Source organism: Triturus cristatus, chromosome 1_2 (genome assembly GCF_964204655.1).
Source record: "Triturus cristatus chromosome 1_2, aTriCri1.1, whole genome shotgun sequence".
In the NCBI taxonomy this organism is placed as follows: Eukaryota; Metazoa; Chordata; class Amphibia; order Caudata; family Salamandridae; genus Triturus; species Triturus cristatus.
The window spans coordinates 362,839,397-362,855,516 of record NC_140580.1 but is presented as its reverse complement, the minus strand read 5'-3'; the positions used below and the strand labels follow the sequence as shown (position 1 = coordinate 362,855,516).

Sequence of the window (16,120 nt, the reverse complement as noted above, 5' to 3'; positions counted from 1 at the left end):
CAAGTACAGAGGCCCCGCTTTATAAAGAGCACCGTGGGCAAGTGTATGGGCCTTGAACAGCACCCGCTGATCCACAGGAAGCCAGTGCAGCTCCCGTAGCAACTGTTTGAAGTTGGACCTAAAAGGCATACCCAGTAGTGCTCTGGCAGTCGCGTTCTGAACGATCTGAAGCTTTTTTATCAGATAAATAGGAAGTCCGATGTAAAGCGCATTGGCATAGTCTAAATGCGAAAGAATGAGAGCGCGGGTCACCATTTCTTTAGCCGTTTTGGGTAGTGTGGGCAGAAATCGCTTCAAAAGTTTCAGTGTGCCGAAGCACACCCCGGCTAATTTGTTAATCTGCGGTAAAAATCTGAGGTCCTCACTAAACCAGACCCCCAGATTTTTAACCGGACTCCCCATATATTTAGGCAAGGGGTAGCACACGGGCCAAAGGTCTTCTCTAAAATGCGGAGGGAAGCACCTATAGAGGATCACCTCAGATTTACCCTCATTGCATTTAAACTGGGCCTGCGCTAACCACTTGAAAACTTCCGTAAGGCAGTTTTCGGCAGCATCCGAGGACAGATCGTTTTTCTTCCACGTGAAGAGGAGCTTGGTGTCATCAGCATAAGCTATGATTTAAGGTACCTTTAGGAGAGATCACCCTGCCACTAGGGGAACCCTTGTACATTAGTTCGGTTCACATTGTACCCATGGGTCAAAAAGAGAATTGAAAATCTTTTTTGAAAAGGAGGATTACAGTGATGTGTTTAGTTGCCGATGTCTGCTGTTTGTATAATTACAGCCTTCATATACGAGTCACACAATTCTTACAGCAGGCATGTTTTTGCTGTTCAATTTTATTGTTAGCCTTGCTTTGTGAATGAAACAGGCTGTTGATGGAATCATGAAATAACGCATTTTGATGATAAATCCTAATAACCCCAGTACACTGAAGCCAGTGGAAGACGACTTAATTAGGCCTTTGTTTTCAATAGGATCTATGCTAGGAGACCGACAGTTTCTTGGGAATTACTAATTTTTTTAAAGTAAGAAAATGTTGGTATTATGTGGTAAAAATGAATAATTGAATGGTCAGTGGTTTGTAAGGTGACATTCCTGAAGAAACTGAAAAATATTTGTATCAATCTAGTGTGATGTTGGGTAGCTGATGTTTTTGTGTTTAAGTATTGGTCTTTCTAAATTATATTATAAATTAAGTTTCATTTTGAATCACTGGGGAAGAGTTGACATCCTAGCTGGCTCTATTCAGTACACTTCAGAATAAAAGATTTATAGATAACAGGAAATGATTTAACTTAATTTCCTACAAACAGTGTCCCCTAAGGCACTCTCAAGAGAGTGCATTCCTTGCATAGGAAAGAGTTGTGTGTGTACTGCACACGCCTAATTTTGGATTCAGACAAAAACTTTTGAACTCAGATTAGACTAGTAGGAATCACCAGGTAGATTATTCAACTTTCCTATGCAAAGTATATTATCATCCATACAGAGCTATCTTTGAAGGTTTCAGCCATGATTTTGCGGTGGATTTTCCACGATTACATGGAGATCTAATTTACAGCTAAAGCATCCTGGCATAGGGGCTGTAGAAAGTGTGTGAAAGTGAAAAAATGTGCATAAAGGTCAAAGGTGTGTGTGCAAAATAGAGTATGTTAACTATGAAATTATTATTGTTGTAGGAAAAGTAGTATATTTTATTTTCCCTACTCATAGTGAAATGTATGCAATTCATGTATTGGAAAGTCACAGTACTGGAAATGGGTATATGTCTAGTGGCAGCAGTTAGGACAAGGAAACAAGGAAGTAGAGAGTGAAGCAGGTCTATGTGTCTGGATCCTTTTATGTATTTGTAATTTATTGTATATGAAATGTTTTTATATTGTGTGTATTTTATAATGATATATGCATATTCGGTTCTGCGCTTACATCTTAATCATGGATGATTTCATGTAAACTCTTTTTTAGTTTTGCATTGTTGATGGATATTTTTAACATGCTTTCATGGTTTTTAATAATAACCGAATAAATAAATTATAATTATGGGTATATGTCTGAATAGCTCAAAACTATTTGTCAAGGTGAGATTCAAACTTTGTGCATGTATAGTAGAGATGTGTTTGTAAAAACTCAAACAATCATTTAAAACATCCATAGATATAGGACATTTGTTGTATTTGTATAGATTTGTTGTGTCTCAGCTCTGCATTGTTTGGCTCCAGTTTCACAACTTTGAATATTAAAATCAAAACAAAGTGTTCCAGACATCCCACATTCTGGAGCTATCTTTACTTCTTGAACAGACAAATGTTTGCCTCCTTTCTTCATTTCCTTCCAGGGCCCAGGGCTGTCTCTACAATATGCCTTGTACAAAGTCTCAATAATGCTCACTGATGGTGAGTTATGAGTGACACATAAGAGTAGAATATCCTAAGAGTAGAATATCCTCAGTTTACTTAAAATCACAGGCATTTTCTACATTGTCTTTACGTTCATATACAACTTATTGAATGAACTTGGTCTCATCTAAACATGGAGCTAACTAAGCCTTAATGGAAATCAAAGAAGCAATGTGAATATCAGCCTGTCTACCCCAAACGGAAATTTCGATGAGCCCAGAGACGATCAGCTGGAGAATACAGTCGCTGTTTTGGAACCGCAGATATTATCCTGTTAGAAAATGAAAAGGACATCCATTATTCATCTTTCAAACAAGTGCAAGTCCACAACATAAGGGAGCTAAGTAAATGGTGTTAGTAAAAGGAGAAAAAATTGGGAAACGATATATGCTTCAATTAATTTTTGGATTGGCCAAATGAGCATGTTTCTTTTCAAACAGATAAACATTTTTTTTTACATTGAAAAACTATTTTTGCTTAATAGCACTCATGTGATTCAATTCAAATACTATCCTCCCCTTAGTGGTAATTTGCTATAATCCAATGCATACTTAAATGACAGCCTCCTGTCATTTTTGTTTTTAGTTCCAACCAAACGTCTTTAAAAAAAAGCGTTTATCCAGCAAAGTATGACTCAGCCGTATTATGTAACCTTGAAGGGGGATGGCAGGTGAAACATACAGTGAGATGCATTAATTGAAAGCCTCCTCCACCACTTGACCAAATCACTTGATAAGCTTAATGAACTAGACAACCAGGTTATGAACCAACCCCTATCATGGGATTCAGAGCAGCAAAGACCTTTTCAACAGGGAATAGGGTGTGGATGTTGGTTTCCTAAGTCTTAGAGCCCTTTGCGCTCTTCATCCAACCACACAGTGGATCATTCATACCACTTTTGTGGCAGACCTAAATGGCTGGAGGAGCAACAGGCGATCGATGTTGTTGAGACTGGCCTAGAAAATCACTGGCCAGTGAGTCTGGGCTTGAGCAACACCAGCAGTACATAGTGAAGTTGTTTGCACCAGGTGGAGCTACAGACCTTGAAAGATGGGCTAAGATTACTGGGCATCGAAGTGGAGAAATCTCTCAATTTCAGGTTGTAAAGATAGTTAGTATATCTTCTTAGATTTCTGTACTTTTCTTGCCCAAATTTGACTAAAGAGCAAAAGACTGCATGACAAATTCTAACCCTCCTTTAGTGCCTTGATCAAAACGGTCCACTTGTCATTCCTAAACCAACTAAGATTATGTAGGAAGTCCTGAATGAAGGATTGTGATTGCTCTGGAAACATTCTGCATTGAGGTGTAACTGTCAATACCGCTTGTCGTTCACAGAGGAGCAGAAACCTAAGATATACACTGAGGTTTTTGGTCATCACCCGCACCTTTGGAGCAGCAGCCATAAACTCTTGAAATAACGAGAGACCAGTTCCAGTACCAATAGGACCCTTAAACTGTGCAGCCACTCGACATCCAGCATTGCAGGAATTTATCTGGTGTTTTAAAGTGCAGGCACCAGTGACATGTACTCCTAAATCAACTATGAGGAAACAAAAAAAAACAACATTCTCTACCCCGACTATACCTCTGAATACCACAGATGCATCATACAAAGTGTCCAAAGCAATGATTGCAACATATATCATAACAAGAAAAATTGACTTAATATTACTGTTGTCAATGAGACAGTGAGGCATTTGAATTGGCCATCGATTGATCTAACACGTTATTTGAGACACGGACAACTATTCCAGAAATATATAGCGGTTGCTATCTGGATATACCATTCCTTAATACTTTTGGATTTACAGATTTCGACTCGAAATATACTGGGAGTTTTTAATACGAAAGAATTTCTTTATTTACAAACTACAAGATATTGATAGAGCTGCTATTAAGTGATTTGAACTCAAGCCTTGAGGAAGTCCATGGAGGACGAAATATACGTCGGCTGCTCTTTTTTGTAATGGAATAAATTAAAACACCTACAGTGACTTGACTCATCATGCATGGCGAATTTCTTCAAAGGAAACCTTTCTGATTGGCTGGACTGCGGATTACGCAAAAAGGATTAGAGTAACTTAAGAGTGGTGTGCTTCGGTGTATTTGTTGAACTTTGGGTCTAGACTGTATTTACAGCTCTAGCAGTTTTACACCCAAGTGGGCGGGTGTTGTGATACCATGAGAGCACCCAGATGATATGTAACGGAACTGCAATTGGTGAAGAATTACTATACCAGACTATAATTGATGTGCAAATCGATTAGCATGCCCACATTGTCTGTTTGTTTAACTATGATAACAAAGATGCAATTCCATTTGGTTGACTCGCAGAATGCAGAGTGTTCAAGACTTGAAGTCCCTTCCATGTCTGCTGACAACATCATATGACAGAATGAGACACTTGCCCTCCTAGAAAAGGTCTCAACAATCTAGTAATTTGGCTCAACCCTTTGTCACTCAGGAGCACAAATCAACATCTGTGGTGAGGTTAAGAGGTGCTGAATCTCCTAATCATTGACCAATCTGAAGACAGCAGCTAACTTAAGGTGGAAGAGATCATTCACTGGACTGCACCTTCTCTTAACTTGCCACAATGTCACAAAATCAGACATGTCCCAAAGACAACTGGAAAACACTGCCAGTAGACCTGCAGGTTGTTCAAAGGCTGCACCATGACCGATCTGAGACATGGCACTTCTTGGCAAGATGAAGTAACCTGAGTATAAAGAATACACAACAAGACAACACAGGGAGGGAGGCAAAGCAGGCAGACAACTGGTTTAACTTTTTCCGGTTCAGAGCCAAGACATCCAATAAATGTCATTAACATAGGGATAACATAGGGATAACAAAAAACTACCGGGAGACGTCATTAGTGCCTTTGCTGAATATTATATAAACCTTTAATTTAAACCTTTACTCTGACCCTCTACCTCACAACCTGACCCAACTCTCAGACGTCTTGTGTGCTGTTGCAATCTCCTCTTTGACCTATTCACGATGCCCATTTAGATGAACCAATATACCCAGTCAAAATTAAAGCCGCTATCACCCAACTTGCCAGGGTAAAAAATTCCTGGTTCTTACTGGTTTCCAGTGGAGTTTTAAGCTACATATCAAGAACTTCTGATCCCACATTTTCTTTCACTGTATGAAGCCAACAAACGAGAGGATTCCCAAAAACCAAAGGTTAGAGAAGCCATCATAGTGGTACTACCAAAGTTTGGCTGACACTCAACTGATGTAAATTAATATTGCCCTTTATCAATGTTGAACTTAGATTGTAACATTTTAGGGAAAAACTGGCCAACCAAATAATGCCATCATGATCAGAAAGCCGTTGACCAAGTCTGCAACATTTCCTACAACCCAAGCTGACTGTTCCATATTATAGACAACTCAATTTCTAATGGGCTCCCATTGCCAGTAGTTTTCTTTAACATAGAAATGGCCTTTAACACACTTGATTGGTAATATTTGTTTGCAGTAGTTTCTAAAATGGGCTTTAGAGGCAGCATCTGGCAGTGAAAAGCTTATGCATTCAGACCTCACAGTGAGGGCCCAAACCAGATCTGTATTATCAAAAAATGGACTATAAACAGTGGCAAAAGACAAGAATGTCCTCTGTCCCCCTTATCTTTTTGTGCTGGCCATGGAGCCACTGAGAGGTCTTGTAGTATGAAGGGTCTATGATGGTACATACAATTAGCCAAGAGACACCACATGAAATTGCTATATGCTGATGATGTCTTGCTTTAGCTGCACAGTGGAAATCAGGACTTAAAAATGTCATAGACTTCTTGACTAAGTTTAGCGTGCTTAAGAGTCAGTTGAGAGAAATCCTGTATATTCTGTTCACAGACATTAGAGGCACGACGCAAATGCAACTGCCATTTTGCACTTCAGTAGAAATGGAACACCTTTAACTATTTCAGTGCAGATCTGTCACCTTGAGAACGATTTGATCTCCGGCAACATTTGAAGAGCAATGATGGCCCTGTGTAGATCCATTTTGTTCTGATGTAAGCTGCCCCATGGCTGGACTGGCCGTAGCAGGCATCAGACATTTTCCGGGAGGCTGGAAGGGTGGAAGCTGGTTTTGCAGTGGTGGGGGCTGTTTTTGTTACAGGGGGCCAGTTTTGCAGTGGTGCTGCTATATCGGTCCCTAGTGAAAAAGCAGATGGAGGGCTGGTTCGTCAAAATTGCTAGGGCTAGTTTGGGTTCCAAGGCCGACCCTTGCTGCCCCTTTCACCAATGGGCAGTATAACACTCTAGAAAATAATGCTTCCTCAATTCTAGTATTTCTTCACTGCCTTACCAGTAGTTCTTCCATAGAAATTATTTGCATAGCTACATTCCAAATTTATGAATTTAATATGGGAGACCGAGAGGAGAACAGTAGCCCTTAGCAAATTGTACCAGCCTGTGAATCGTGGAGGGTGCTTGGAGCTCTATGAATAGTATTAACTTGCAGCCCCACTCGAGACGCCCATGAGATGGTTCTTAGGCTAGACTAAAGCAGAAAAAGGTTGGCTTGTTCTGGATGAACTGTCATTGTACCCATTATCATCCAGCATTTATTTGAACTATGTCTGAGGTGCCTTCAAATAAATTAAACCCTTAAGGTTTACCTCAAAGTATTTTTATATTTGTCTGGATCCTGCCTCCATCCAGTTTCTTTATTTATCACTCCCTCTCACAGAGGTTGAGTCTGCCCTGGTGGTATTATCTTACAAGGATGGGGTGAGAAAGCTGATGACGAAGCATGCCAGATAAAGTGGGTGAGACTTCCTCATCAAATATGATGAGCATTTCAGTAACTTCTAGGGCCTAGGTAGGTAGCCACTTGCGACACTATCTACACCAATACTGCATCTTTTTGTGTTTAGTCTCATACTTCACAACAGCACTGTAATTCCCAATTATCACAGGTGAGTTATCGTAAGTAGGAAGTAATGCCAAAAATATTTGATGTTTCTGTGGCCTGCACCAACAACTTATGGACCATAAATTCCGATATGGTGCTGTTGCATTGTCTTTTGACTGTTTAACATGCACATGCCAATGTTATGAATTCGTTTGCATTCTGTGGAACGTTTCTTCCATGGAATGCAGAGTGCGATCAGTTCATCTCTGACTGCCTTCCTAGAAAGGTGGATTTGATGTGCTGCCAAATAAAGCCTTTAACTACTTCATGGATTTGTCATCTTTTCAACAGATGCTTAATGCAGTTCTGTGACATATTCAAACTGTGAGGCAAGGGACCCTGGATCACTCCCATGATCAACATATGGTAACAGGGAACTTTATTATTTTGAAAATAAAACATATGGCACTTCACTGGTTGAGTTCATGGCTCACTTCCCAGTAATTTAGACAAACAACAATCATTTGATGCACTTTGATTTTTATTGTCACATGGAAAGTGCAGAAGGGTGGTGTCCATTCTATATAAATCTCTCTTTGGATCATTACGATATAACATAACTAAATTGAAAAATGGGACATGAACCTGGGCCGAGTTCTGACAGACACAAACTGGGTGGAGGCATTGAGTACTCTGAAAAATTATCTAAGAACTCTAGATTTAAATGCATTCAATTCAATTATATACAGAAAGCTTATTTATCCCCAAATATATTGGTAGGATGTTTGAGGGTTTGGACAGTTCATGCACCTGAAGCAGACTTTCTGGTGGGAACCTTTATGGTTAACCATTTGAGAATGTCTTGATATTACAGCATATTGGGCCAGAATAGTAGCAACGACCACAGATGTTACACGGAGGACCTTAGCGAGTGGGTAATAGTCATATCTGTTTCTACCCTGTTTTCTGGAAATGAGAAATATAAAAGCGGGTTTATAGACCTGCCTTATTTTCTCACCAAAATAAAAATAGTTGTAACCTCAGAATCACATATCACACTCTCAAAGTCAACGTGATTAACAATTTAACAATGTGTACGAGTGCAAAGAGAGCCACCATTATCAAGAGTGCAACAACAGCATAGGGCCAAGTTAAACAAGCATTGGCATAGTCAATAGGTCTCGCCTTTGGGACCTTATAAGTGTTTAACCATGCAACAGTTAATGTTGTTGCACCAAGGATATTGTGCTGCATAACTAAATACTTATAAGGTCCCAAAGGCGAGACCGATTGGCTATGCCAATGCTTGTTGGTAGAGCTGGAATTTCAGTCTGAAGCGCGCACAAGGCATTTTTATAGGGGCCTGCATGCAGAGGGCCATGGGAGGAGCTGTGACTGATGGGGAGGATGATATATGTGGCGGCTTCGTTCCGGCTCTCCTCTAGCCCGCTGTCCTTAATCATGGCCCCTCGGTGTTTCTCCCCTCTTCGTTTCCAGTGAGCCGCCTTCTCTGTGACACTGCTCCCACGCCTTTAGAAAAGCCGCTGCTTTTGTCACAGCAAAGCGAGAGGGTGATTTTGGGAAAGGGGGGTGCTTTCCTAGAAACTGCCAAGCTGCATAATTCCTCTTCTGAAAAGAACAGGGCTTTTTTACTGCTCACACGTTCTCCTGTCAGAAGACGTCCATTTTTATTTGAATGATGATACGAGGACGGCGAGTACTCACAGCTTGACCTTACAAGTCACCTCAGTTTTAGTAGACTGAGGCAGAAGTGACTGCTCAACATCACATAGCATCTAGGCTAGTGATGTTCAAACTTTGTTAAGGTGCACCCCCCTGTGAGTGCCAAAAACACAAATCGTGTGGGCACTCCATCCCTCTAAAATGCCAAACGTGTTCTAATAAAAATGGCATCCCTGAAAATAGTTAACAAATCAAACATTGCAGTTGCCTTCGGCTCTCTCTTTTAAAAATGCAATCAAATACACGATTGCAAACATTTTATTCGCAACCTCCTTTCCTTTATAAGAAATATGGAACAGGGGCATTGTGGGTTATGCCTAGCCCCACCTTGGCATCTACTCTGAGCCAGGATAGGAGTGACAACATTCATCACCGATGGATCTTTACAGCATGGCACAATGCCACTCTCATTTCTTTCATTAAAAACGTAACACTGTTTTAAGCATGCTATTTGACCCTGTTCCCCAGGGGTATTATAAATGCTCCTCCTCAAAGATCACGTAAGGCCAACCCCCAGGGTCCCACTTAAAAGTTACATGTGCGTGGCTGACATTTAAAGTGCTTAGTAGGTTATGAACTGGAGGACGGACAACAGAAGGGGGTTTTAGAAACAGATGGAGTGGAATGGTTACGCAGTTTGAGCAAAAGGGCAGAAGAGGGTAAAGGTGCGCCTGCAGTATGACCTCGAGTTCAAAGGCTATCTGTTGTACATTATGTTTTGCCAAGTTAACCTAGCCAGTACGGAGCGTGAAAAAAGACAATAAAGGGGAGAGCTATAAGAAACAAGACAAGCCCGGCGGAGCGTGGCGCTTGCACTTGGCGGGGGCGGGGGAGCGCATTCCAGGCGGGGGAGCGGACCCTTTGAAGTAGGATGCCAAACGGATTGCATGGCGGCACGATGCACGTGATTGTGCGCGTGCTCGCCATGCAATCCGCTTTTGGGAGCACTTTTGAGAGCCCCTTTACAAGAGTCTCGCTGAGCGATCGCTTACGCGATAGCCAGCGAGACCTAAAAAATGGGGTTTCTGATTGGACTGGGTCGGCACCTAAGTGAGGCCGAACTCACCACTCTAGTTAAGGAAAGTAAGTTACAAACCAAAGAAAACCTGTGCTCACCTCCATGGTAGCTTGCCACAGTGCAGTCAGGCTTTTCCCCAGAGGCAATGTGGAAAGCGATTGTGCAACACACTCACACCAGTAACACAATATATACACCACAAAAGAGACTCCACACAAGATTTATAAAAAATTATATAGTATAATATACATAACATAAGACCATAATGACATGAATTATTAGTACTGTGCATATCATGCAATTACTGAAATAGTGTTCATTATCCCGTCATAGGAAGAATCAAAATGACATACATTATCCCCTTCAGCGCGGCACGGATTACCGCGCTGTGCTGAAGGTTCTATTGCGCGGGCGGGGCCATGACGGAGCGGTTCCGTCATACGCACAGCGCAACCGACGCGCATGACTGAACCGCTCCGTCACTCGCATCGATGTGGTTATATCAGGGCATGAAATGCAGCAGTTAGGTTAGGAGACACATAAATCACCATAAACACATGGATCATCATACTAGTTCATATACTGTAATTTTGTTTTAGAGGCACATCACACAGATTACCGAGTATTACCATACGCATATCCACAGTGTTTCAGTAGGCCAGTTCAAAGTATCCCCCTAAATGCACAAGAGTGATTACAAGTGATTAAGCACTTTACAAACCATGCAGTTGTGAAGCTTTAGAACAAAAATCCACTTCTGACCCAGCCCTCAAGCAATCGTAGACTAAAAGTATTGACTGATTTTCGGGATTTAACAGTAATCTTGTGAGCTCATACGAATATGATTACTTCTTAACTTAAGCCGTGGGCAGCTGAAACTCCTGCAAGTTTATACGGCTCTTTATGGTAATTTTGAAGTATATGTTTAGCCTACAGCGAGGAGCACAGTGGAAGAATAGTTGGGGCCACTTGGTCCGGCCCGGGTATTGAGGCAAAATACAAGTGTGCTTTATCTCTCACTGCGGGCACACAGTGATATCTGTAAAACTGGTCAGGTCCAAACTGCCAGGGAACGTACCGCTACAGGCGGAGAACAAGGATGTGATTATGCACAAAGTCACTGTAGTTCTTCCCAGCAGCGAGGTGTGCCTTATAATGAAGCTGGACCGCACTGGTCAAAAGTAGCAAATTAAGTGTGCACCGCTGTGGCCTTGGGCCAAAATGGGAAAGTACTTACTGAGAGGTGTTGCGTGTCCTTCAAGACTGCTCAGGTCGGGTGAGAAAGCACATGGATGTCAGAGGCACTGCGCGGCCTCCAAGACCACTCGGATAGGGTTGCAAGACAGAGGGTCAAAATCCTTCGGGTTCCACTGGAGCCTTTGCGTGAGGACCGACCAGAGAGTTGGGGCCCGTGTGACACACTCCGTTGGGGCCTATCGTGGTACAGCGCCTCAAATGGCTAGTGTGGCTCTGTCTACGCTTGCCGTCCCAACGGGGGATGTCTGTAGTCATCAATGCACTTCTCCCCAGTCACTCTTCACAGGGGGGAACTAGGCTGCACTCCCAGCATGGTACAAGAAGGGAGCACAGCTATGAGGCAAGCAAAGAGGCTGCACAGCAATCACCATGCTAAGGTGCTAGTGGGTCCTTTAGAATGTCCCCAAAGCATAGGGAATGGTTTGTCTTGCGATGTGATGCGCTTGCATAGGGGTAGTTGTGAGGTCCGAGATGTCCCTATGGAGCTTGAAGAAAACAGGGGGCAAGCCAACAAGCCCTTGGAGTCACTATAGGGTATTCTTAGTTCTTACCTTCGAGAGTAAAGATCAGCAGAGCAGCTCAGCAATGCAGGATACCAGTTCCTGTGAACAGTCAAGTTCAGCAAAGTGGCAATCCTTCTGGTGCAGCAGCTGTTACTCCAGCAGAGTTTCTTCTTGATCCAGTAATGTACTAAAAACATGGGGTCAGAGCCCCTGTACGCATACTCCAAAATGTCTTTGTTTCAAGGGGTAAGTTCAAAGAAAACCTTAGAAGTGCACAACACTTCCTTTCAACCCAGCCCTGGATCCAGAAGTACAGTAGGGGTTAAATCAGCCATTTGTGTGAGGGCAGGAAGCAGCCTTTACAAATGCAATCACCCACGCCTCTCTCTCTCCCACGAAGACTATCGGTATGCAGATGGATGCAGATGTCTTTCTTGTCACATCCAGCCCTGCCTGTGTTGTGGCTGCCTGGAAAGTATGCTCAAACTGTAGCTGTCAACCAGGCCCAGATATGGTTTGGATTCAGGCAGCAAAGCACATACAGTTACAAGCACAGAGTAATTCTCACTTTCTTTAAGAGGCATATCTAAAATAGGAATAATTAATCCAAATATACCAGAAAGCATGATTGATTACTAACATTCTAAAGATATCAAACATGGCAATGCTACTCCTTTCCGATCAGGAATTACCAGTTAAACATATATAAGGGAATTCCCATTGCTAGCCTATGAGAGGAGTAGGCCTCACAGTAGTGAGAGACAAAATAGGGTTTTTGACACTACCTGGACATGCCACATAATAAAGGCACATGTCCGACCTTTTACTTACACAGCACGCTTCCCATAGGGCTACCTAGGGCCTACCATTGGGGTGACCTATATGTAGTAAAAGGGGAGTTTGAGGCCTGGCAAGTAGTTTTAAATGCCAAGTCAATGTGCAGTAAAATGTGCACACAGGCCTTGCAGTGGCAGGCCTGATACAGGTTTGAAAGGCTACTTCTATGGGTGGTGCAAGCAGAGCTGCAGGCCCACTAGTAGCATTTAATTTACAGGCCCTGGATATATGGTATACTACTTTATACGGGACTAATAGCTAAATTAAATAAGCCAAACGGGTGTAAACCAATCATACCATGTTTAAAGGAGAGAGGACATGCACTTTAGCACTGGTTAGCAGTGGTAAAGTGCCCCGAGTCCTAAAGACAACAAAAGGAGGGTCATAAAAATAGGAGGAAGAAGGCAAAACATTTGGGGATAATCCTGTAAAAAGGGCCAGGTCCAACAGGCCATGACAAGGAATGCCGTTTTGCTTGCCTTGGCCAGTATATCAGACCGTATGCCACCCTGGACAGAAAATGGCGACACGCACAGGGAGCACTCAGAGCACTCGCTCCAGTGCTAATCGAGCCAGTGATTGCAGGTGGGGCCTACCAGTACTCATTTTTGAGGGCCAGAACTTATTTTTACACATAAGACAATTGCCCAAAAAAGGAGAAAGAAAAAACACAGTGGAGGGAAGAAGGAAGAGATAGACAGAAAATCAGTAAACGAAGAAATAAGGGATTGATTTATTTAACACGTATTTTATTGCATTTTATTAAGCATCATATGGTGCATATCAGTTTCACATGGCCACGCAGTACGGGTCAATTACTTAAACCATCCCACAGTATATGTATTATATTATAAGTAAACATTCCTATAGTAGGTGAATGGTCAACAGCATCAAATTTACACAGTTCCACAAGTGATAGTGCTGCCACGACGACTAAAGAATAAACAAACGAAAAGAAACCCAACGACTCTAAATCCCCCACACCGAGCCCCAAACCTTCATTTCTGATCTAAGCCTCTACAGATTAAACACGGCGTAATAAAATTGTTGCTACGGCATAGGAAAGTCCGCTGGAAGTAATGTGACATCATGCAGTTATGGAAGTAAAGCTTGGGGAGGGTAACCCATGTGTGTTTTTTCGATCATGCACTATGCAGCAGAAGTGACAAATGTTGCTCAGGGTCTGTTTGGGCTTTAAAAACTTCCAATAAAGCAACCCAACTCATTGCTATAGGGCGTAGCTCTCCATTGTGCCCCCGTGTATTACCTCCTCTCTCCAGCCTAATACTAGCAGCGCCCTTGGGTATTTCCTGTACAATGCTCCACATTACCCCAGTGGGCTGCTCCTGTCAGTGTGGACAGTATGTCACGTCCATCATCCCAGTCTGCAGTCAGCACTGGACAGACCCACAGAATATGTAAGAGATCTCCAGCATCTGCATGCAATCTGGGCCATGTGGGGTGAGCAGCAGGAAAGATGTTATGTAGTTTCAACAGTGTCAGATATGCTCTGTGTATAATCAGAAGCTGTATACATTTGAATCGTGAATTGCGGGAGATCTTGAGTTGGATATTCCAGAACAAAGCACCATTCCTTATCATGCAGAGCACGTGGCAAATCGTTCTCCCAGTTTGCTTGCAGGAGGACCAGGGGCGTGTGTATATGTGCATATACCTCTATAAAGCCATTTGACTAAGTGCCATGCCCCATGTCATAGACCGCCTGTATCAGTGTGTGAGTAGAAGGCTCAGTTCCCGTTGGGCGCCAGTGTCTACAGAGGTATTGTACAATAGTGGCATGCATCAGGAAAAGGGATTCTGGTATACCATGCAGCTGTGTAAATTCTTGGTGTGACATGGCGAGCCCTCCATAAACAGATTTCCCACTGTCGTGATCGATGCCTCCTCCCATGGGAACAACCTAGCCACTGTGAGTGTGCCCAGAGGGGTGGGTGAACCGCTCAAAGGTATGTTAAGGGCGTAGCTGGGAGGTGAGTTTGCATAGCTTGTGGCGCTTTTCCAATAGTTCAACACGATACAAAGTAGCAGTGTGAGGTGGATTGGTGTCAGCGTCCCCTGTAGAAACGATCAATCAAATTCTTTATTCGACTCCAGCGAGCCATAAAAGTCATATCATAAAGTACACAGTACAAAAAATACACCATAAAAAACTTCAGATAGGGTCAAATAAATAGTGTGATAGCAGCAAGATACCGAACAGTTTCAAAATTTAGATCGTAGTTTCAGGGAACTTAAGATGTAATTTAAAACAGCAATAATAGTTTTATTTCCCAGGCACTGCAAGTAAGAAAAGGATGCTATGTGGGATCTTGAATCCAAAGCACGCAATATGGGGCGCAGGAACTACCTTCTTTGATGTAGGTAAAAAGTGCAAAGTGCTTTGTTCGGCAGGAATCTGACAATGACAAAGGGGTAAGGATGAAAACCAAGTACCTTTGAAGGGATAGGTAAGAACTCTATGGTTTGTTGTCAAAACCTTGTCAGTAGGAACTTCTGTCTTTCATCTACAATAAACTGTAAATAAAGTGCTGGGTGTAATAGCGGAGTCCGAAAGTTGACTCCGCACTCTTCCAGGCTATCGCCCTGCCATGCTTTTTGCGCAGATTGATAAAAAAGTTTTTTTATGTGTGCTGAGGAGATGTTTGATAAAAGAGCAGGGCTATGATAGAGAGCTGGGCTGCCCAGACTTTCAAAGCCCTTTTTGACAGATTTGAGCCTAGGGATGTCTAAGCAATTGTCCAGAGTCATACAATCTGACTGCAATGATCTACATAATAGGGCTTCTGGGTTTTTCCAAATACGCTGCCACAGTACGAGGTGTTGTAATTTTATATAATCCTCCAGGTAGTTTGGCGCTACCTCCTCATGGCAAAATGATGTTGGAATGAAGTTTGGAATAGCCAGGAGTCTTCTTATAAACTTATTATGTACAGTCTGGAGGGCTTTACAATTTACATGTCCCCAGATACCTGCCCCATATGTTGCAACTGATAAACATTTGCTTTTAAAAATACATAGCAACTCACTTGTGGGTTTGTGTCCCAGCCTTTTTGCAAATCTAAAAACTGCATCAATTTCCCTTTGAAATTGTAAAACTCTGACATTCAGTAAAAACTTCCAACTAAAATCAGTATCAATAGGGACGCCCAGGTAAGTGAAGTGGGAGTTTTTTTCCACTTCTTCGCCACTGAGGAGAAACTTTCTGGTCTTCAACATTTTTCGGGACCCAATTTCATCATGAATGACTTGGTTTGGTTAGTTTTAAGTCCTAGGTTGTCCATAAAATTATTAAATGTATCCAACAAAGATTGTAGACCATTTTCTGTTAGAGCAATTAGCAAGGCTTCATCTGCATAGAGCAGGACAGGAGTTTCTCGTAAATTGATTTTGGGGATATCTTTTCTGGCCTTTACTAGGTGATCACCAAGGGCAGTAATAATTGGTGGAGCTCACCTGCCCTCAAATT

The 16,120-nt window shown here is 42.3% G+C and overlaps 1 protein-coding gene across 1 annotated transcript in view; it reads right to left on the bottom strand.

The window, feature by feature from the left end:
• Positions 1-453: 453 nt before the first annotated feature.
• The window catches only part of LOC146867365 (uncharacterized), a 79,842-nt gene continuing 64,175 nt past the window's right edge, over positions 454-16,120 (bottom strand). The window contains exon 4 of the mRNA XM_085614954.1: positions 454-2,673. Coding sequence (XP_085471080.1) covers positions 2,592-2,673 — 82 coding nt within the window. The 3' untranslated portion in view covers positions 454-2,591. The remainder of the gene's footprint in view (positions 2,674-16,120) is intronic.